Source organism: Streptopelia decaocto (genome assembly GCF_964273445.1).
Source record: "Streptopelia decaocto genome assembly, chromosome: 16".
Lineage (NCBI taxonomy): Eukaryota > Metazoa > Chordata > Aves > Columbiformes > Columbidae > Streptopelia > Streptopelia decaocto.
The window spans coordinates 11,539,282-11,560,567 of record NC_138671.1 but is presented as its reverse complement, the minus strand read 5'-3'; the positions used below and the strand labels follow the sequence as shown (position 1 = coordinate 11,560,567).

At 53.5% G+C, this 21,286-nt stretch overlaps 1 protein-coding gene across 3 annotated transcripts in view; it reads left to right on the top strand.

Moving 5' to 3' along the window:
- The window catches only part of PIK3R5 (phosphoinositide-3-kinase regulatory subunit 5), a 61,517-nt gene extending 40,776 nt beyond the window's left edge, over nt 1-20,741 (top strand). For 2 of the 3 annotated variants that reach the window (XM_082066936.1, XM_082066937.1), the window contains exons 3-19: nt 312-412; nt 1,783-1,851; nt 2,594-2,732; nt 5,648-5,717; nt 7,095-7,269; nt 7,809-7,962; nt 8,449-8,532; nt 10,169-10,919; nt 11,018-11,171; nt 11,353-11,478; nt 12,173-12,298; nt 13,090-13,183; nt 14,389-14,465; nt 15,526-15,619; nt 17,048-17,130; nt 17,336-17,448; nt 18,041-20,741. In XM_082066936.1, the coding sequence (XP_081923062.1) occupies nt 312-412; nt 1,783-1,851; nt 2,594-2,732; nt 5,648-5,717; nt 7,095-7,269; nt 7,809-7,962; nt 8,449-8,532; nt 10,169-10,919; nt 11,018-11,171; nt 11,353-11,478; nt 12,173-12,298; nt 13,090-13,183; nt 14,389-14,465; nt 15,526-15,619; nt 17,048-17,130; nt 17,336-17,448; nt 18,041-18,182 (2,552 nt within the window). In that variant the 3' untranslated portion in view covers nt 18,183-20,741. The remainder of the gene's footprint in view (nt 1-311; nt 413-1,782; nt 1,852-2,593; nt 2,733-5,647; nt 5,718-7,094; nt 7,270-7,808; nt 7,963-8,448; nt 8,533-10,168; nt 10,920-11,017; nt 11,172-11,352; nt 11,479-12,172; nt 12,299-13,089; nt 13,184-14,388; nt 14,466-15,525; nt 15,620-17,047; nt 17,131-17,335; nt 17,449-18,040) is intronic. The other variant, XM_082066938.1, reaches the window with a different exon arrangement.
- The last annotated feature ends 545 nt before the right edge of the window (nt 20,742-21,286 follow it).

Below are 21,286 nucleotides of genomic sequence, written 5' to 3'. Positions count from 1 at the left end.
GTCCAGCCCTCCAGGGCTGGTGACTCCAGCACTGCCCTGGGCAGCCTGTTCCAATGCCCCACAGCCCTTTGGGGAACGAATTGTTCACAACATCCAACTTAAACCTTCCCTGGTGCAACTTGAGGCCATTCCCTCTTATTTTATTGCTTGTTACTTGGGAGAAGAGACCAACACCCTCCATCTGATTCCATATAGATGGCAAACACCTTCGCCCTGACCTCTTCCTGCTGTTTGTCCCTCCTGCAACCTTCTTGAAGGGGGCTGCGGGTGGTGGTGGGGCTGTGGGTGACAGTGACTCTGTCTCCCTGCAGCTGGGCTGTGCCTGAACTGCTGGAGCCTGCAGGAGCTGGTGAGCCGGGACGCCGGCAACTACCTCATCCTGGTGGAGAAGATCCTCGGCAAGGCCAAAGAGGTGAGTCGGGGGGCTGTGGGGAGACCTGCAGCCTTTGCCGTGGTGTCAGTTCTGGGGATTGCCCGAAGGGGAGTTTTGCAAAGCTCAGTGGGTGATTTCGGGTTGTGGAAAGGTGTTGCTGGAGCACTGGGGCTTGGCGTCAGGTGATGGTGCGTCAGCAGGTCCAAAATGCTGGTGGGAGCAGCCCTGCGTGTCCCCTGGCTTTCATCCCATGGGAACTGCAAAGGAAAACCCCAGCTCCCGATATGGGCTCTTTGGGCAGCACCACAGATCCACACGGAAGGGTTTGGATTTCCCAAAGCGCCGCTCGGCGCCGTGCAGCAACAGCCCAGCTCGTAGGGCTGTGTGGATGGAGCCGGCGTTCCGCAGACCTTCCCCGCTGTAAGGTGGGAGCTGCTAGTCCAAATCAGAGCAAATTGAAGGTTTCACGATGTTTTTAATGGAAACTTTGCAGCGGCTCTGCTGGGCTTTCTGCAGGGCCGGGAGCTGGGACGCTGGGGACCGAGGGCGGGTTTGCAGCGTGTGGCATCCCGGCAGTCGGGTCAGGCACAGCAGGGAGGGAAGAGGCAGCGGGGCCGATGGTATCAGCCTGCCGCGGTCCCGTCATGTGCTGCAGGAGCTCGAGGCATCGCTGGTTGAACAGGGTTGACTCGGCCTGTGACCGGGAAGACCTCACAGGACTCCCTTGATGTGGCAGGAAACAGTGATGTGTTTCCTGAATCCCCAGTGCTGGGATTCATGTGATGGGGTGAATGCTGCCTTTCATTTTCTGGGGTCTAACTGCCAGGTTGCGGAGCTGATACCACTTCAGATCAGCACAATTCAGTTTAATATTTTTCTTTTTTTTTTTCATTTTTCAATGGCTGGAATGGACCTAGTTGCAGATAGCATTTTATTACATTAGGGTTTACGGAAGGGTTATTGCACTTTGTGGTGTGCTCATGAACAATGGGAGACAGTGTCTGCAAGCATATCTTAGAGCCACCACTAAATCCCTTGGCGAAATAATTCCACTGGCTGTTCCCTGGGACGAACATGTGTGGTTTGCACCATGCTGCTGAGCTTTGCAGGCGGCTTACAGGGCTGGGCTGCTGCCTTGACTGCTTTGAGTCACTTTCGTGCAACTCTGCAAGGATCAGGAGCATCAGGAACTTGCCCAAATCTGGCTTCTTGAGGGTAAAGGCAGAGCGTCCATCTGTGCCGGTCCACCCGTCCCGTCGGTGTGGGCGACTGAGCCTTCAGGGGTTATTTTCCCATGGGGAGAAGGGAATCTGCTGGGGATGGGGATGTGATGGCGCAGGTTGCTTTTGAGTGATGCTAATGGGCGAGCAGCCCAGCTCACCCCTCTGCCCTCGGCTTGTTTCCTGCAGGTGCAGGAGAATTGCGACTACGATCTCGTGACGCCCCTGGCTCTGCTCTCCTACTACGCGGTGCTGTATGTAAGTCCTGCGGCTGCTGCGCGTATCCTGATCTCAGCCCCGGGGCAGACATGGGGACCAGGGCTGTGCTCGATGGTCACCGAAATCAAGGCAGCTTTGGTCTGAAACATCACAGTCTGCTTTGATCAATCCATCTCGCAGAAAAAAATCCTGTATGAATCTACAGAGATCAAGACCAGGCAGCAATTGCACAAGCTGAGAGATGAAAAAATGAGCTTCAGTGTTCTTAATCTTTTTATTTAAAGATGGCCTAATCAGAAAGGGAGATGGACAATATCTCTGTGCAGAGAAGGCAATTTTTTTTCGTTACCCTTTATACTTGTACAAAATATATAGGCAACACTAATGAAAAGGAGGAGTGGAACCCTCACAGGAAATGCTTTTTTTTATTATTATTATTATTAGCACAATGCATCATTATCCCAAGGAAATCATTGCTGCCAGATCTCGCAAAAGCACAGACTGGAATACGATTCATCTCTGTGGATCTGTGGTGGTTAAAAAGAAATTTATATATAGGTTTTGGCATGTGATCCACAGCGGGAGGCTGGGGAGGTGCAGAGCGGATGAAGGTTTCTCAGTGGGGATCCTTTGACCCTTCCTTGGGAGAGGACGGGATGTCACAGGGTGAACTGATCTGCGGCCTCTCCTCCCGCTTCCATCCTGAGCCCTTGAGTTTTTATGCAGTGCTCGAGGTCCACGACCTTCCTCCCTTTTCTGACCGTCTCGCTGTCCCCCGCAGGCTCCTCACTTCCCACCAGGCTCAGACCTGCTCCTGAAAGCCGCCAGCGTGTACCACAGCTTCCTGACCTGGCCCGTGCCCTACTGCGACATCTTCCGCGAGCTGCTCACCTTCATCAGCGACGAGCTCAAGGCCCCCGGTGAGCCCTCCCACCCGCCGCGGGGCTTTCTCCTGGGTCCCCAAAAGCACCCACTGCCACCCCCACCCTGGCTTTGTTCCCGAGACTCTCCTGGTGTTGCTGGGTCCTACCCCAGTTGCTTCATGATTTCCTTGAGCGTGGTGTCCACCCTCACATTGTGCATCCCAAACCTCAGCTCTGCCAGGAGATGGGGACCTGCTGGAGAGGGGCCAGAGGAGCCACAGGAATGACCCGAGGCTGGAACAGCTCTGCTGGGAGGACAGGCTGAGAGAGCTGGGGGGTTCAGCTGGAGAAGAGAAGATCCAGGGAGACCTTAGTGCAGCCTTTCCATACTTAAAGGGGCCAATAAGAAAGATGGGGATGGACTTTTGAGCAGGGCCTGTTGCAATGGAACAAGGGGTGATGGTTTAAACTAAAGGAGGGAGATTCAGGCTGGACATGAGGAAGGAATTGTTTCCCCTGAGGGTGATGAGAGCCTGGCCCAGGTACCCAGAGAGGTGGTGGCTGAACCATCCCTGGAGACATCCCAGGCCAGGCTGGACGGGGCTCTGAGCACCCTGAGCTGGTGAAGATGTCCCTGCTCATGGTGGGGGGGCACTGGGGGAGCTGGGAAGGTCCCTCCGACCCAAACTGTTCTGTGATTCTATGACCTCTGCCCTCCATCCTCTGGATGATTTTCACTGGTGGTCTAGCACAGGATGAGACCAGATTCCTCGGGAAGATCAGGGCAGGGTTGTGTTTTCGGTGTCTGCTTTGTGTGCAAGGTGGTGGGAGCATCCTGGGGACTCTCAGCTCCGGACCAGTATGGATTAGCAAAACGTGTAACTATTTCCTGGCTGCCTTTCAGTCCAAGAGGTCTTTCCCATGACTAAGCACGTGCTGGCTGCTCTGCCCTGTCCTGCCCTGGGCTTTGTTTGAGATGCTCAGTTTGTCAGTGGTGGAACTGGGGAGATAACAGTGACTCCATTCATTGCCATCAAGGTGGCCGGAGCCTTCAAGCCTGCCCTTGTATGGAGATTTCTATAGGGCTGAGTGACTCCCCAGCTCTTTCTTTACAGCTGAGACACTACCTTGTGACACAGCTTTGGGCACATCCATTGGCAGCAGCAGTGCTCCTCTTAATTAAGGGCTCCTCGTAGATGTCCTGTTGTTCCCAATGGAGCGGCTCTTCCAATTATTTCCAAAAGGCCATTTCTCCTAATCTCCCTGTCTTTTGGTGGCTTATGGAGAACTGCTATCACACTAAGCAGATTTCAGCCCTTGTTTAATCCTGTGCAGGGCTATGAGCAGGACCTGGGATGCCTCAGATGGGTACCTGGGCTGTGGCTGAGGCTGGGGGTACTTCACCCTGTCCTTAAACCAGGCACCTGCTTTGGAGAACCCTGACAGGATGTAGAACTCAGGGGCTCCATCACAGCAGCAGCATCCTGTGGAGATGAGAACTTGTAGGTGCAGAAGACATGAAAGGTGCTTTCAAAGGAACAAAATTATTAAAAAAAAACCCAGAACCCTCTGCAGTGTTGGCAGTGGACTTGCTGATTTACCCCCAGCTTGAGGCTCCACCAGCACAAATGGCCATGGCCACCAGGCAAGGTCTGGCTGGGCTGTTGTGCTCGTCCAGCCTCCAGCTCAGAGCTGCAGGGCCAGCATGGACATGGGGACGCTCGTCCCATGCTGCTGCAGCCCTGGACTCCCCCAGCTCTGTCCCGGTCCCTTATTGCTGTGACACCGGTCAGGGCTGTGTTTTGCAGAGTGCTGGGAAAGCCCCAGCACTGGGGGGGTGTTCCTAAATCACCGGTGCCTGGGGCTGCCTGAGCTGGGGACTTTGGTCCAAAAGCTTTTCCCCTTCTATAAGCATATGAGATTCCCCTGCCCAAAGATGCCACGTGGGAGGTGTTGGGCTGATGGGGAGCCCAGTGCTGCCCCTTGCTGTGGTCGCTGCCCCCAGCTGGAGCCAAGAACAGTGAAAACATGTCCTCGGCTGGAAATGGAGCCAGGACCTTATACGCTTGTTGCATGGCCTCTGTGACTTGCCACCAGGCTGAAGCAAAAGCTTTTTATTGAGATGAGGGTAAATATTAACTGGGAACAAGCTGCTGTCAATATTTGCCAAGAATGCGATAGCTTTATTTGCAAATGGGCTGATGTCTCTGCAGGAGGGGTGAACGCTGCCATAGTTGAGGGGCCTGTGTAGATCAGTATGAGATGCCTGTGGGTGCTGGGCCCCCCCATGAGTACTGGGCTCCCCCCATGGGCAGCAGCTGGGGTTGGGATGTGGCTGCCGGCAGTAATAAGGGTGCTGGATCTTCTTGATGCCATCAGATATTTCCCAAGATGTACCCTAGTCCTTCTGCTGTCTGGGGGTGACATGGGCTCTGCTGTTGCCACCCAGTCCTGCTCCATCCAGTGTCACCTGATTGGGGTTCCCGATGGCCTTCTGGGGACAGTCCCAGGAACATGGGCTGCCCACACCAACCTCCCTTCTGCTGGGGCCAATCTGGGCTCCGTCCCTGCGGGAGGGAAGGTGGCCATGACCTGCTGTCCACGAGTGACACCCAGGGCCTGTTGGGGCTAAAGCAAGTGGCAGAAGCTGCTAAATATCATCCATGTACTTCACAACCCACATAGCCATGGGGCAGAAGGGACCGGGAATGGAGCAGCTCTCCTGCCCTTTGGTTACTTTCACACTGCTCTGGGCATTTTCCCTTGATATCCCAAGGCTCCCTGGCTCCTGGGCTGGTCCCCTGACACAGTGGCTGTGCCTTGTCCCCATAAGGACTTTTGGAGCTGCCATGCATGCTTCGGGCAGCAGCCCAGGCAGCTCAGCACCGAATTAGGGGACAAAGCCAATGTGTACCTGAGGCAGAGGGATCTGCAGTGGTGCCGCGTCTCACGTCCTCTGCTCTCTCCCCCAGGGATCTCCTTCCAGAGGCTGGTGAGGACGGAGCAGGGGCTGCCCGTGAAGAACCACCAGAGCTCCACCGTGTAAGTGTGGCCGTGGGTGCCTCTCGGTAGCATCCCCAGGGTCTCACGCCGCTTGAACAGCAGCGGGGCTGCAGTAAGCAGCATCTCAAAGGTGATGGTGTGGTGGGTACCGGGAAGAAGAGCTGGATAACCGGGCTGAGCTGTGGGAAGAAATGAGGAAAGTGGCTGTGGCAATTCCGCAGCTGTGGGTCAGGATCTGTGGGCTCCCCACGTCGGTCATCCTGCAGGGCTGCAGATCTGGGTGAAAGAGCCAGGGAAGGCAAAGTCTCCTCCCCAGGGAGCTGCTGATCTCAGCACACGTTGGAGAACAACCAGGAGACGCTTTGATCTGCGTGTTTGGGAGCCACTGCCCCTAAGGGAGTCAGAAGCGAGTCTGTTCCAGTGCAACAATTACTGACAGCCTGGCTGCTCTCAGCACAGTCGCTTTGCACCTTATTTAGAGGGCTGAACCTTTCCTCTTGCCAGGGCATCTCATTTGTAAATAGGAATATGAGCCAGGGTGGTGTGTGTCCTCCCTGGTTCCAATGCCAGCCCTGGGGACAGCCCTTCATGTCCAGCCGCCTCCATGCTGGGCAGGAGGGTGTCCTCCCATTTTGGCCTGTCCGTACATGCTGTGAAGCTCTGGATCTGCAACCGTATCCCACCCAGCTGCGCTGGTGCTGCTTTCCCAGTGCAGTTCCTCTGCTCTACATGCTTATACTGGTGCAAGTGCAACCACCACTGACTTACAGCACGGTGGTTATATTTGCATAAAAAGCCCCAAAAGTCTGGCACAAAGCTGTACACAAGCTGAACCTTGGGCTGATTGAAAGCTTGTGGCCATGGCCTGAGCTTTCTAGAACCAGGCTCATCCTTAACTCAGAGCCAGTTTTGCTCAGTGAGGTGGACGGCTCTCCTCCGAGAACAGAGCTCTCCAAGCTGCACGTTTGGGAACTCAAAGCCTGTGGTACTCCTGTTGTGGTCCAGAGCAAAAATGCAGCTGGAGGATGTGGCTCTTCTCCTTATAGCCCAGAGCGATGCTCTGACCTGCACCTTGCAGGGGGAAGGTGTTCTGGGAACCACTCTGATTTTCTATCTCCCCTTTCACTGTATGTGCTGGACAACTGGCTGCTGAGCTGGAGCCCTGTTTGGGGCTGATTGAACCATCATTGTGCTGGTGATTTTGCAGATGTGGCAGGAGAGGCGGTGCTGAGGGGCAGGCTGGAGGATGCTCATCTATTTGGCACTGCAGGTTGGGTCTGGAATAGCCCCAAGACCCTTCGACAGCGACTAACATGAGAGGCCACTGCCATCTAGTGTGAATTTGTCCAAGAATTTCCTGTGCCACCGGCGTCTGAGCCTGCCTGCCCAGTCTAACTGCTGTCCCCTTGTCCTCAGGACGGTGCTGCTGCTCAACCGCTCCGAGGTGCAGAGCGAGTTCCTCTCCATCGCCGAGAAGCTGAGCGCCAGCAAGCACCCGCGGCACGGCACCCTCGTCCTGCTCCTCGAGCATCTCTACCAGGCCAACTTCGGCACCCGCTGCGACCTGGGCAGCCTGCACCACCTCCTCAAGGTAGGCCAGAGAGCTTCGGGGATGCCACGATGCCCTTGGGAGCAGCTTCATGCAGTTGGCTGGTGGATTTCCTGACCAAAATAATATTGGATTGACGAAAGGAAAGAAGTTTTGATAACACTTCTTGTAGAAAAAAATATGTGTCTTTGCCTTTTCAGCTTAGACCTGAGGTCTATGCTTCTGTTTTGTGAAGCGTGATGTGGGGTAACTTGCCTTTTAACCTTTTACTCCTTTCCCCATCCCTAAACGGAGAAAGAGCCCCTGGATTTGAAACGCAGCAAAAGTGTTTGTTTAGCCAGTGAAACACTTTTTGCTTTGGTGTTTGGGGTGGGAGCAAAAACCTGTGAAGAAAACCCCTCAGGTGTGTTCAAACACATATTTCTCTTTGCAGAAGTTTTGGGGGAACTTGAAGTGGGTAAGAGGTAGAGAAGGGAGGGAGATTTACCCAGTGGAGTAGGTAGTGACCTTCCTCAAAAACCTGTGTGTTGCCTCTGCGGAGAGACCCCCTCGATCTCTTGCCTTGTCCTCGCTCCCCCCAGTCCAAGACACTGGAAGAGCTCCTGGAGATCTACGCCAGTGCCGCCGATGCGCAGGAGATCGCGGCCGCCAGCAGCGACCCGGTCCTGGCCCGGGAGCGGCTGCAGTCCGTGCTGCGGGACATCGCCGGCGCCGCGTCCTTCCCGGCCATCGCGGGTGAGAGTCCCCCCGGCCCCTCTTTCCTGCAGGGATTTCTGCTGGCTCAGCCCCTGCTGCGGCGATGAGCCCTGTGCTGTGAACCAGCCCCCTGAGGCGCAAAATTTCAACCTAGTGCAACAACTACAGCAAAAAAACCCACCAACCCAGGTCCTGTTTTACGAGCATGTGATGAGCCAGAAATTGTTTCTCATCTTTCATGAAAACAGCAACAAAAAAAAATTCTCCAGCCTTTGTGGGCAAGATGAAAACATGAAATCAGAAAGCGATGGTAGCACTGATGTCTGATGGCTCTTAGAGGTGTGAAATGTCCCCTTGTCCCAGTTGCATGTGACTTTGGGGGCATAATGACAGCAGCGTTGGTGTTCTGCATGAGCTGGGCTGCCCAGAACATGTGTGGGGTGGGTGGCGTGTCCCACCGGCCAGGAGAGCTGTCAGGAGGGGTATTGGGGTTCCTGCAAACTAACTCCTCTCCTCTCTTCCCAGGAGAGGCTCAGCCCCGCAAACTCCACCCCATCCCCATCCCTGCCGCTCGCTGCTACACGTACAGCTGGGATCAGGATAACTTTGGTAAGCGGGGGGTGTCCCCGTCCCTCCTGATGAGAGCGCAGCCCGCTGCTCCCCGTCACAGCGGGGGCTGAGCAGCGTTTCGTCTTGGCTGGGGCTGCCACGTGGAGCTGGGTACATGACACAAGCTGTGGCTGGAGCCTGAAAAAGCCAGTAATGAATTGTTGATGTTGGAGGGGGAGGTGACACAGTGGATGCCTGTGTCCCTTAAGTGGGACAGGATGCGGGTGTCAGCTCAGGCGTGACACCTGCTGTGATATTGCAAGCAAAGTCCTCATCCAAGCAGTGGGTGCAAGACACTGGTAGCCCCCAAACGTGTTTTGCCAGAGACAAATCATAGAAACACATAATCATTTTGGTTGGAAAAGACCCTCAAGATCATCAAGTCCAATTGTTAACCCACCCCTGGCACTGCCCCATGTCCTCAGAACGTCTTCTCCGTCTGTCCAGCCCTCCAGGGCTGGTGACTCCAGCACTGCCCTGGGCAGCCTGTTCCAACGCCCCACAGCCCTTTGGGGAACAAATTGTTCCCCAGATCCAGCCTCAACCTCCCCTGGTGCAACTTGAGGCCGTTTCCTCTGCTCCTGGCGCTTGTTCCTGGGGAGCAGAGCCTGACCCCCCCCTGGCTCCAAGCTCCTTTCAGGCAGTTCAGAGATCAGAAGGTCTCCCCTCAGCTCCTGTTCTCCAGCTGAACCCCCCAGGTCCCTCAGCCGCTCCCATCACACTTGTGCTCCAGCCCCTCACCAGCTCCGTTCCCTTCTCTCCACTCGCTCCAGCTCCTCAAGGCCTTTCCTAGCTTGAGCACTTAATCTGCTGAGCAAAATTGTACCTTGCATTAGGCTGGGGCAGATTTATTGTACCCAAGTCTGTGGGGATACTGGTAGGATGGAGACCTTATTTGATAGAAAGCTCCTCTGTAAGGAGCTCATGCCCTGCAAATAATTGTTGCTGGGAAGGCCTGACCAGAGTGAGATGTCAGGGCACGGTGGGGCTGAGACCCCTGGGATGCTGTGGCTCTTCCACCCCCCCGCAGGGCTGGCCAGGGAGCCAGTGCCTCTGCCGTGCTCTCAGCCTGGCCGCAGCAGTTTTTCAGGGGAAGCCGTGGTTTCCCCGTCTGCTGAGCTGATCCCTCTGGCTTCCCCATTCCTGGAAGACCCTTTCTGTTCTTATAAAGGTTTCGTGTTCATTGCCGCCTGGACCCAGCGAGCTGGACCAGAGCTCTGGCTTGGGCTTTGCAGTGAGTCCAGCCTTGCTGGGAGGCCACTCTCAGTGGGGTGATTTGGGTCTGATAAGCCAAATCCCTCGCTTTCCTCCTGCCCTCCGGTTAAACCCGCATCAGACATGAGCACGTTGTGAAATCTGTGTAGGAAGGAAGCAAAACCCCAACTGGTGTTTGCTTTTCGAGAACCTAAACAGAATGTGACCTCAAGGAGAGAAACACATTTTGGTTTGCATTGCATCTGAGCACCTTCTGGAAATGTAAAAATGTTCAGTCAGAAGTTTTCAGCTCCTTTTCGAAACCATGCAGGATCAAAGGGAGCACTGGCTGTGCTGTAGTAGTGCTGTTGTCTGGGGTCATCACGTTTCCAATGATTATTCTGGAGCCCATGCCAGATGTGATCTCCTGATTGCCTTTCAGATATCCTCAGTGATGTCCTCAGCAAAGAGTGCAGCGTTGTTGAGCACATGGCCTCAGAGAACGAGGAGGAGGATGAAGAGGAGGAGGTGGAAACTGATGGCTGTTCCCCTGAGCGGGACTCGCTGCTTTCCCCCATCTGTGCCATTTCCAAAGACTCCGTTTACTCAGCGCTGTCGGAAGAGGGATTGAAGTCCTCACGAGTGTCTCTCTTCAACACCTCCAAGGACTCCATCTCAGAACTGACGGTGGTCTCCAGAAAGTCCCTGAAGTCATTTGTCTCCAGCCTGAAGGACTGCATGGACAGTGGGTACGCGGAGGACAGTGACGAAAGCTCCCTGGACACGGCGGGGCGGCTGGAGCTGAAGGTGGAGAAAACCCACCACAAATACAGACAAACCCTGACCACTAAGATCTACAAACTCTTCAAAAGCAAAAGCCAGCTGGTCTTGAGGAGGGACCTGAAGGACTGCCCGGACACGGGCTCGCTCCCGCTGCCGCTGCGCCGGGCCGAGAGCCTGTGCGCCCCGCAGGCCAAGCACCGCGTCCCGCCGCGCTCCCGCCGCGCTCACTCGCTGCCGCAGCACGTCCTGAGCCAGCGGCTGCCGGCGCCGCTCGCCCCGCGCCAGCTCAGCCTCCCCCGACGGCCCTTCCTCAGCTACGACGAGGACGCCAAGGTGTCCACGCTGCGCATCGTGGTCTTCGGCTCCGACCGCATCTCGGGGAAAGTGGCCCGAGCCTACAGCAACCTCAGGTGAGCTGGGCGGTGCGGGGGACCCTGTGCAGGTACCTGGCCCTGCTGGGACACACGGAAGAGCCTCACTCACCCAGGCCTCTCCTGCCTTCTCCCAGGCTCAAGGAGAGCACCTGCCCCTCACTGACAAGGTACTTCAAGCTGCAGTTTTTCTACGTCCCTGTGAAGAGGAGCTGCTTGGCTCCATCGACGCCACTGATGCATCCGTCTCCATCCCTGGGGGACCCGCAGCTCCGGGCCTCGCCACAGCTGGTAGGTGTCCTGCTGGCCCGGGGCCCACGGTGCCACCGGTGCTCTGCCTGGCCCCACGAGCAGAGTGTGAGGAGGCGGGCAGGGCAGGCTGAGGAGCATTGCTGGATCTTCCACCAGCTCCAAGCATGGGATGAGGAGCCCGGGGGCACCCCCAGCGTGACCCTGGTGTGTCTGGTTTTAGGATCCCACCTTGGCTCGAATGGAGAGCAGCACCAACGACATCTCCCACTACATCGGCATGTTGGACCCGTGGTACGAGCGCAATGTTCTGGGACTGATGAACCTGCCCATGGACGTCCTGTGTCAGGTATGTGTGTGTGAGCTGACGGGGCTCAGCGTCCCCCTGCCCTGAAGGACAGGGTAGCTGAGAGGAGAGCTTCTGTTAGCACTGGGCTACACAGTCACAGAATCATAGAAACCCAGGCTGGTGTGGGCTGAAGGGCCCTCTGCAGATCCCCCAGTGCAACCCCTGCTCACGCAGGGTCACACAGCAGATCACACAGGTGGGTCCAGGGGGTTTGAATGTCTCAGAGAAGGAGACTCCACACCCGCTCTGGGCAGCCTGGGCCAGGCTCTGGCACCTCCCAGCAAACAAGTTTCTGCTCCTGTTCACATGGAGCCTCCTGTGTTTCAGTCTGTGCCCGTTGCCCCTCACCCTGGCGTTGGGCACCACTGAACAGAGTCTGGTCCATCCTCTGACACCCACCCTGAGATATTGATCCCATTGATCAGATCCCTCTCAGCTTCTCTTCTCCAGCTCAACAGCCCCAGCTCTCTCTGTCTCTCCTCACAAGAAAATTGCTCCAGATCCCTCAGCATCTTTGTAGCCCAGCGCTGGACTCTCTCCAGTAATTCCCTGTCGTTACACTGGAGAGACCAGAACTGGACACTGGCTGGTCAGGAGGATAGCTTTTGGCCCCGATGGGGTGGGATGAGCCGTGCTATGTGGGCTGTGGGTACCATGCACTTCTTCAGGGTTGTGACTCCCCCTCTTGCTGCAGTCGGCCAAGCCGGAGGCTGAGCCCCAGGAGGACTCCCCGGAGCAGCTGCCCATCCTGGCTGACATGATCCTCTACTACTGCCGCTTCGCCACGCGCCCCGTCCTGCTGCAGCTCTACCAGACAGAGGTGGGTGAAGGGGCTTGGCACTTTCTTGGTGAAGGGAAAAGGGGGATTTTCTGCTGGTGCCACCAACCGGGAATCTGCCTGTGAAGCAGGTGGGGGTCTGGCACAGCCACCATGTGCTGGTAAGCCTGAGCTGGGTCTCTTCTTGTTCCCTTGTACATGAGCTCCTGGCTCAAGGACTGAGAGATGCAGGTCCTGCCCAGACAATCCTTAAGTCACACGAGCAGTTTTTCATCCAAGTACCTTTCCCTGTGACAAAAGTGACTTCTGTCAGGTTATTTACATCACTGGAAGTCCCTCCAGTGCTCTGCTTTCCAAACCAAGCCCCTCCACAAAGCCTGTTCTGCACACCCCGCTGTGTGCATGGGACAAACGCGCTGGGGCAGGTTGAGGGCACGGCTGCAACGACCACTTTGGTTTGGTGGCACGGGACCAGCTGCAGTGAGGCCGTGGCAAGCAGAGTTGCTGTCCATGGGACTTCGTCACCCAAAGCGATGCCCAGACCCAGCTGTTAGGCTCATCGTAGGTTTCCTTTCCAGTGGGGTGGGGAGTTTTCTTTACATGAAAATCAGGTTTTTGGTTTGTTTAGTTTGCTGGTGGTCTGTTAAAACAGTCAGAAGTACAGCTAAAGGCAAGTGTCACCCCAGGCAGTTGTCAAAAAGGTGTATTTTCAACACGTGAGAGGATTCTCCCAAACTGACCAGTTACCTGTAGAAAGGAGTGAGAGGGGTGAACGGTGCCTGGTGCCGGCTGGGTCTCCTCACCACCACGTCTCCCCTCTTCTCCCCTGGCAGCTCACCTTCATCGGGGGAGAAAAGATGACCGAAGTCTTCATCCATTCCCTCGAGCTGGGCCACTCAGCGGCCACACGGGCCATCAAAGCATCAGGTCTGTACCTGCTTCTGCACCTGCAGCCTCGGGACAAGGGTCTGCACACTGGGGGCGCTGGGGGGACCGTGGGCTGCAAGCGATGTCTGAACCCAGGCTGCATCGTGAGCAAAGGTCCAGGCATCGCTTCACAAATTTGTAAGCGAGGCATCATGGTTCTCGCATCCCTCTTGAAGAGCAAAGTTGTGCCTTGTTGTTTTTACTGCTGTCGACTCTAAAATGTATTTGCAATAAACCAGCTACAAGCCTATTTCCTTCCTCTCATCAGCACCTGGCCAAGTGCAGCTCTTCATCTTTAATTTTGCTGCTCTCTGTCGGTTGTGCTTTGTCCAGGAGCGTCATTTATAAAACCCCTCTTTCCATTTTCCTAAGATTACTGGGCAAAGCAAGGTTTGTGCATGTGTTTGTAGCCTCCCTGCAAGGGAGATCCATGAGCTTTTACACTAGCGATTTATAAAATTAGTAGAGACAAGCAGCAGTGGCAGAAGCATCTGCCTGCAGTGTTGTCTCCAGCTCTCCTGGGTACCAAGGAGAAATGTTGTCCGGTGCTTGCGGAGACATCTCATGGCCAACCAACGATACTGCATTTAAACACAGGTTTTTTTAACCAATTGCTTTTCTGTGATCTCGCCTTGTCTTTCTAAACAGAGCTCATAAAATATCTTCCATATAAAGTGTCACCACCCCACTCCCTCAAAATACAGGCTTGGCCAAGACCTCTTTGCAGTAACTCATGGAACCACCAATCCTTTCTGACTTTGATTATTTTATCCCTGGATTGTCTGGCAACACACCACTCAACATCTGCAAAGCATTATCCGGGGGGGAAAAAAAGTTAGCAAGTGTTGGGCACAGTATTTCAAGGCCAATTTAATGTGGGCACAAATATGCCCGGAAAAACAGGAGCAATGTGGCCTTTGATGGCTTTGTGTTTTCCCTGGAGCACAGACCCCTCTGCTCTGGCTAAGCCAGCGCCACTTTCAGTTTTGCAGAGCTGCTTGTTGTGCTTTATGTTGAAATCTCTGCACTGGATTCATTGCTTTCTGGCAGCTTTTAAACCACCTTTTCTTTTTGCTCCACAGCTGTGTTCAGCAAACCACTTTTAATCCATTTTCTGTAGGGACCGAGTGTGGTGCTGTATCAGTAGCCCATTGAAGAATGGGGATAAAAGGCGCCGTGTGACATTTGCTCCTTGTTTTGTGCAGGTCCAGGCAGCAAAAGGCTGGGCATCGATGGAGACAGAGAAGCCATCCCGCTAACACTACAGATCGCCTACAGCAAGGTGAGTGCGCGGGGCTTCACAAAGACAAATGGGGCAGAGAAACGCTTTAGTGCTGGGCAAACATATCTCTGCAAGGGGCTGAGAGAGGCGGATGCTGACAGGCTGCTGGAGGAGCCCGAATCCAAGCCCAGATGAGCCAAACTCAGACTAATTGCTTACTTACTGGCTAATTGGGGGTGGATTTCCACTCCTGCTCAGCCCAGTAAAATAGGGACCGTGCAGCCAGGTTCCAGAGCCTGGACTTGTACTTGGTGCCACTTTACACTGGTGGGCCTACGATCTTGTGCCGGGCACAGCAGTCCTCCTGCTTTGTTGGTTCCTCTGCAGTTATTTAGTGTTAAGCCTGAACAAGGACACTATAGATCCTTTCTTCCCTGTTAGGTTCACTGTCTAATCCATACATCACGTCACAAAATTAACTGTGCTGGGCAACTATATGTAAATTATGTTTGAGATCAAGTTGGAAGTAGTCTTACTCTCTCAAAGAACCTGTACTGCTAAATAATGAAGAAGAGTAAGGAACATTATTCTACCTCACCTACCTACTATTGAGAAAACAGCTGCTTGGTAACCTTCAAAATAGGTTAGCACCTTTGAAATATTGATATGAATCGAAGCAACAAGTGCCTTGCCTGCTGTTCATGTCCCTTGTTTTAGATAAAAACAGCACTGTGAGAAAATATGGGTACTGCCCATACCATACATTGTTAGGTATAACTTAAAGTACTGCTTACTCTTCTTATAATTAGCAGCACAATTCCTGCATCTAATGGAAACCTACGTAGGTTATAGACTGAGCATGAAGGTGGTAATAAACTTGCTATGTATTTAATTCCAAAGTTATTAACTTTGCATCATTTATCATATGCTCTCATACTTTTAGTCAGTCTGTACTCTCAGTAATCCAAGATTAAATGAATTTTATTGCCTACTGAAACTTTGTCTGTGCAGATCCAGGTAAATCCGTATCTGAGCTAGTCCAGCCAGACGGTTGGGGTGGGAGGGAGCGTGATATCAAGCTGGAGCGTGGCATCTCACGGGCTTTGGTTGGTCTCTGCAGACAGCCATCAGTGGGAGAAGTCACTGGCACGACGTGGAGAAGGTCTGCACATCCGTCAACCTTAGCAAAGCCTGCAAGAAGTATGAAGAACTAGGTGGGTAGAGTGGTCTCGGAGGCTTTGTGTAGGGAGCAACAGGAGGAACCGGTGGAGCGTGTGGACAGTGTGGGTCTTCTGGCTGGAGCAAAGTGGGGATGTGCGACTTCAGGAGAAGACACATAGGAGGTGCCTGGTGATCCCTGGGGCATCCTGTAGTCCTTGGCTGTGCTTAGCACCGTGTCCAGGATGGAGAGCATTTGATTTCCCAAGCTTCCAGCCAGGGAAATGCAATGTCTGGCAGGGACAGTGCTGTCGAAACAGCAGGATGATCGCTGGAGGGCGGCAGTTTCCAGGATAACACTTGTTTGGGGAGGAGAGACGGGTAAAACTGTTCTGAAGTGAAGCAGGACCCAGGGAGGGGGTGCGTGTCCTGCCACCCAGCAGCTGCGCCTTGCAGACAAACTTCAGCCCGGTTTCCTTCCTGCAGCTCGGAGATATCTGGTTTTGCTTCATAACTTCTTTTCTAATCAGGTTTCCGATGGGGTATTAATAAGGCCTTGGGCCTTTTAAAAGCAGCAAGACTTTTATTTTGTGTGTGTGTTTCAGAACAATATCTGTTCATTGTTGCTTGATAATTGCTGGTTTGGCAATCAGACATCTAGTTCTGAGTAAAGTGAGTTTTCTTTAGCTCTTCTCTCCTCGTGTGCTTAGTGTCTGGCAGCTGTGTGGTTTGTGAGTGGAGTAGTTGGGGCAAGTGAGTGATGTACCAATACAAGCCAGCTCCTGCATGCCCCATGGAGCTCAACCTAAACCTCTGTCCCTACTGCTGCTGCCCTGTCCATGAAGCCCAACAGACAATCCTGAAAAATGAGAACAAGCAAACAAAATTGGCAGGAATTAATCTTTTACCTCCTCTGTACACTTGAGTTGGGTGTTTCTGTGCTAGTTCAGGAGATTCACTTGTGCTGCCAGCACTCTGGGTTTGCTTCAGGGGGTGTCCTCAGGTTCACACTGTGGAGAAACTTCTTCATCAATCTTCATCCTTTTAAGAGAAACCAGTTCCCTTTGATCGTCTCTGGTTTTCCCATCCAGCAGTTTGACCACAGGATGTCACTGTAATTCCAGACATGAAAAAGCATCCCTGGGTGGACTGCAGGACAGGGCACACTGGGAGAGCTAGAATTTTCTCTTGGTGATGGGACAATGCTTTTTTTCCTGTCTAGGTCCTAAGACAGTTAAATGTCCTTTTCTGCTACGTTTAGAAAGCATTTGGAAATTACAGAGGACGTTTACCTCTGTGTCTCTGGTGGTTTTCCTTCCGTCTGGGTCAGCACGAGGAGAAGCAAGCTGGAACTGCACACTCCCCAGCAGTGGGGTCCTGCTGAGAGCCGCGCGCTCTGGGATGCTCCGAGGGGTGGAGGGACCGCTTGGGTTGTCACCAGTGCCCCAGAAGCCCCGAGTGATAACTGTTTTCTTTTGTTACAGCCTCGAAGACAGAGTGTCTCAACCTGACCATGACAGAGGTGGTCAAAAGGCAAAACTCCAAATCCAAAAAAAGCTTCAATCAGGTAACTCAAATCATGGTGCTTTTGCTTTTGGTAACAGGACGTCAGGCTGACTCAGCTGGGAGGGGAGCAGCGCAGGAGAGCAGCTCCTTGGGAAAACTTTCTGTTGGCCACCAGGCCTGGCCTAGGGGTGCCCAGCTCCCCGTTCCTGCACGGGGACAACGCACCGAGCCTGGCAGCTCCCTCACTCGGACTCTTTCTCTATCAGCAGATCAGTGTGTCCCAGATCAAAGTAGACAAGGTCCAGATTATCGGTCTCCAGTCCTCCTTCGCTGTGTGCCTAGACCAGGATGAGCAGAAGATCCTGCAGAGTGTAACACGGTAAGAACTACGGGCTACAAAGTTGTTGAGGGGTTTGGAGCAATTTTCTTGTGAGGAGAGACTGAGAGAGCTGGGGCTGTTGAGCTGGAGAAGAGAAGCTGACAGGGATGTGATCAATGGGATCAATATCTCAGGGTGGGTGTCAGAGGATGGACCAGACTCTGTTCAGTGGTGCCCAACGCCAGGGTGAGGGGCAACGGGCACAGACTGAAACACAGGGGGCTTCTCTTTCTTTAAATAACCCTAAAGATAAGTGTTTTACTTAACTTGTTTGTTGTGCAACTCAGGGGACTAGTGGGAGAGTTCATGAGACGAGATGGAAAAGGAGCTGCTTCCCTGTCCCCAAAACATGGGGGATGCAAAAGTTCTCATTTTCTCTAATGAATATCAAAAATTATTCGTTATGGATGCTTCTGCTCTGGATCCTAATCTGAGCCAGATTAAAGACCTGAACTCTCAGCTCTCTAACTCCAGTCCTACTAAAGAATGCACTGATTCCTGTTTGTTTGCAGATATTTCTGCTGCACCCAAGGGCCGTGGTTCTCAACCACACACCTTACTTATAATTTGGTTTCTTTTTGTTTCCCGGCAGGTGTGAGATCTCTGTGTGCTACAAACCCAGGGACAGCGATCTCTTTGCACTGAGAAGGTCCTCATTGCCTCCCCAGGACCACTCCGAGTTTCATTCTCTCCTGTGTTTACCCATTGCCACCTTCAGTGGAGCACTGCCGTAGAAGCACCCTGTGTCCTCTCAGGACAGACTCATGTCCAACACCAATATAGCCTCAGGAAAAGAAGGCTGACCGTCCTCCTTTGGGTTGGAGACCCATCCGTTCTTGTCCAAGACATCCTGCAGCCCAAAGCGTTAGAGCGGTGACTGAACTGCTCCTGGGCTGGGCTTAGCCCATGCTTGGGGAATGGGGGCATTGCTCTTGTGCTCTGGTATCTCTCAGGGTTCCTCAGCAATAGGAGGAAAGTGGTTTCCTTGAGATCTCCACCTGGTTCAGCGGACTGCCAACACCTGATTGGGAGGGCAAGGTGAGGGCAGTGAGATTTTCCTGCCAGCAAAGGGTTCTGTGGCTGTATGTGACAGCAGCTGCAAGACCAGTGTGATCTTGGGGGGCTCGTGGAGGGAAATTTTGGAAAATGAATATCCTTGGCTGAGTGGTGGTAGGTGGCCTTCAACGCACACGGAGGTGCAGGCCTCCCAACTGAAGTCCTGATGGCATGTCACCCGTAACAGGTCACGGATGCTCAGGGCAGTTCTTGAAGGACAGGGACAGGGTTTCTTAACATTTCATTTAAATTCTGAAGGTTGGGTGTCTTGCAGAACAGGGTGACCTAGTTGAATCCAGGAAGACCTTGGCGTGGGTTGTAGGCTGTTGTTTGCATTCCAGTGAATCCAGTGCAATAAGCCATACCAGGGCATGGACAGCTTGTCACGTATATATGTGTGTTTACTGTAAATCCAGGACCTGCAGGAGATGAACTTCCAATTTCCAATATCCTAGAGATATCCCAGAGCCTGAATCCTCAATAGTTGCTTGAAATATGACAGGAACCATGCTCGCACTCACAAGAGGGAGGGAAATACCGGGGAAACCACTGGGATTGCCTTAAGCTCACCCAAAGAGGCAGCTTTGCTACAGAAGGACCCAGCACCAAAAACACTAGTGACACTTGTAAGTGACAATAGGATTTGAGATCCCCCCATCCCCTACAAAGAGGCTTTCCATCCTCCTCTGCAAGGCTGTAGGTACAGAAAGGTGCAATATTTGAGGGGTTTTAGAGGTATTCTGACCCTTGCCTGGTTTCATAGCTCTCAAGCTGTTTCTCAGTTGTTTTTGGTGGTTGCACTAATGGTAACAGGCAGAAGCACATGCTGCCTGCTACAGGCTAAAAGGAGCTTAACACTGAGGACATCAGATCCCTGGAAAAGTCTGGAAGGGACCCTTGATGTTGCTGGGGTCTGCAGGGCTCAGCCACAGCGTGATCAGTTCAGCACGGGTCCCCTGATCCTCCTGAGAACAGGACCTGATCAGCTCTTAGCACTAGTTAGAACAAGGTTGGGCCCTGTCCCCGAGGGCTGGTGTCATTTGAGGTTAAATCTGCCAGGAAAAGGGCCAGAGCCCCTGGGGGCTTCAGTTGTCTGCGAGGAGCATGTGTCAGGCTTGTCTGCTGGATTCCTCCACATCCCTCCTGAGTGTCTGGGGATCCCTGCTGTGCTGTCTCTGATCCTGGCCACACGGAACCTGCTTTCCGTCCCTGCTGCCGTTGTCGTTTGGGGACAGCTTGGTCTGGGCCCAGTGGTGAACATCGTGGGTTGAGAAGGTGCCAGCTGGCTCCTTGGTGGCCCCAGCAGCTCTGGGTGCAGCTTCTGCCAATGGCCAGAAATAAGCAAAATGGGATGTGAACATGGTCCTGGGGCCTCTGCGCTTCATCCTTCTACTTGAATAAACCATCCCAAGGATGGTGTTGCATTGTGGACTCCGAGAAGAGACTTTCGCGTGGGGTGAAGCATCACTTGCACGTAAGCAGGTGCTCTGGCTCCACCGTGATGCAAACACAGCTTGGACACCCAGCAAGGACCCACCTTCCCTGGCCTCACAGCAGCTCCAGGAGCTCCCATCGCCTCCTGTGTGCGTGGAGCAGCGCCTGTCCTTGCGGGCAGCGGGGACACGGAGCCCCTGCGGGTGCTGCTGGGCCGTCCCTGCCCTCGCGGGGGACAGCACGCGCTGAGGTCGCTGCCGTGCACTCCTGCACATCGGTATTTTAAGTCAAATAGGCTCAAGGGATCAGAAATGTGTTTTAATAGCTCTTTCCATGCACTTGGAAAAAGTTTCTTCACTGACTTTTCATTTCCCAAACAGGTTTGTGTGCGTCTTCTCAAATGGGGCTGAAGTTTGACAGCTGGTGGTGTTTTTTTTTGTTCAATACTTCAAAATAGCACCTTATCCTGTCAAAACATTGCTATTTGTGATTGTGATATCCACGGCTAAATATATGCCTGCTGCCGTTAATGATATAAACCTCCTTGGTTTCAGCCGGCCTTACAGAAATACTAGAGAAGAGAATTTCCGTCTCATAGAGAAAAACAAGCGCAAACTCTGGGGACTCATAATCCTGATTAAGGTTTTGACCTCTGATGCTTTCTGGAAATGAAAGAAGTCCGAGGTTCTTTCAGGTCATCCTTGTACATATGTGCAGCCGTGTAAAGTCTGTGCTGATCTGTAAAATACTGTTCAAAGAACTTTTAAGGTAATTGTAAAATATTAAATGTTGATTTATTTCAAGTACAGCGTTTGAGTCAAGTAATTCCCGAGCAGGCGGGAGGCACAGCAGGGTTCGTGTCTCCACGAGGAGGGTGGGGAGCACCTGGGTCCACAGCGTCACAGAATCCTAGGATGTCAGGGGTTGGAAGTGACATCCAGTGCAATCCCCCCATGGAGCAGGAACACCCAGCTGAGGTTACACAGGAAGGTGTCCAGGCGGGTTGGAATGTCTGCAGAGAAGGAGACTCCACAACCTCCCTGGGCAGCCTGGGCCAGGCTCTGCCACCCTCACCAGGAAGAAGTTTCTTCTCAAATTGAAGTGGAACCTCCTGTGTTCCAGTTTGTACCCATTGCCCCTTGTCCTATCACTGGTTGTCACCCAGAAGAGCCTGGCTCCATCGTCCTGACACTCCCCCTTTCCATATTGATCCCCAGCAATGAGTCCCCCCTCAGTCTCCTCTTGTCCAGCTCCAGAGCCCCAGCTCCCTCAGCCTTTCCTCACACGGGAGATGCTCCACTCCCTTCAGCATCTTGGTGGCTGTGCTGGACTCTCTCCAGCAGTTCCC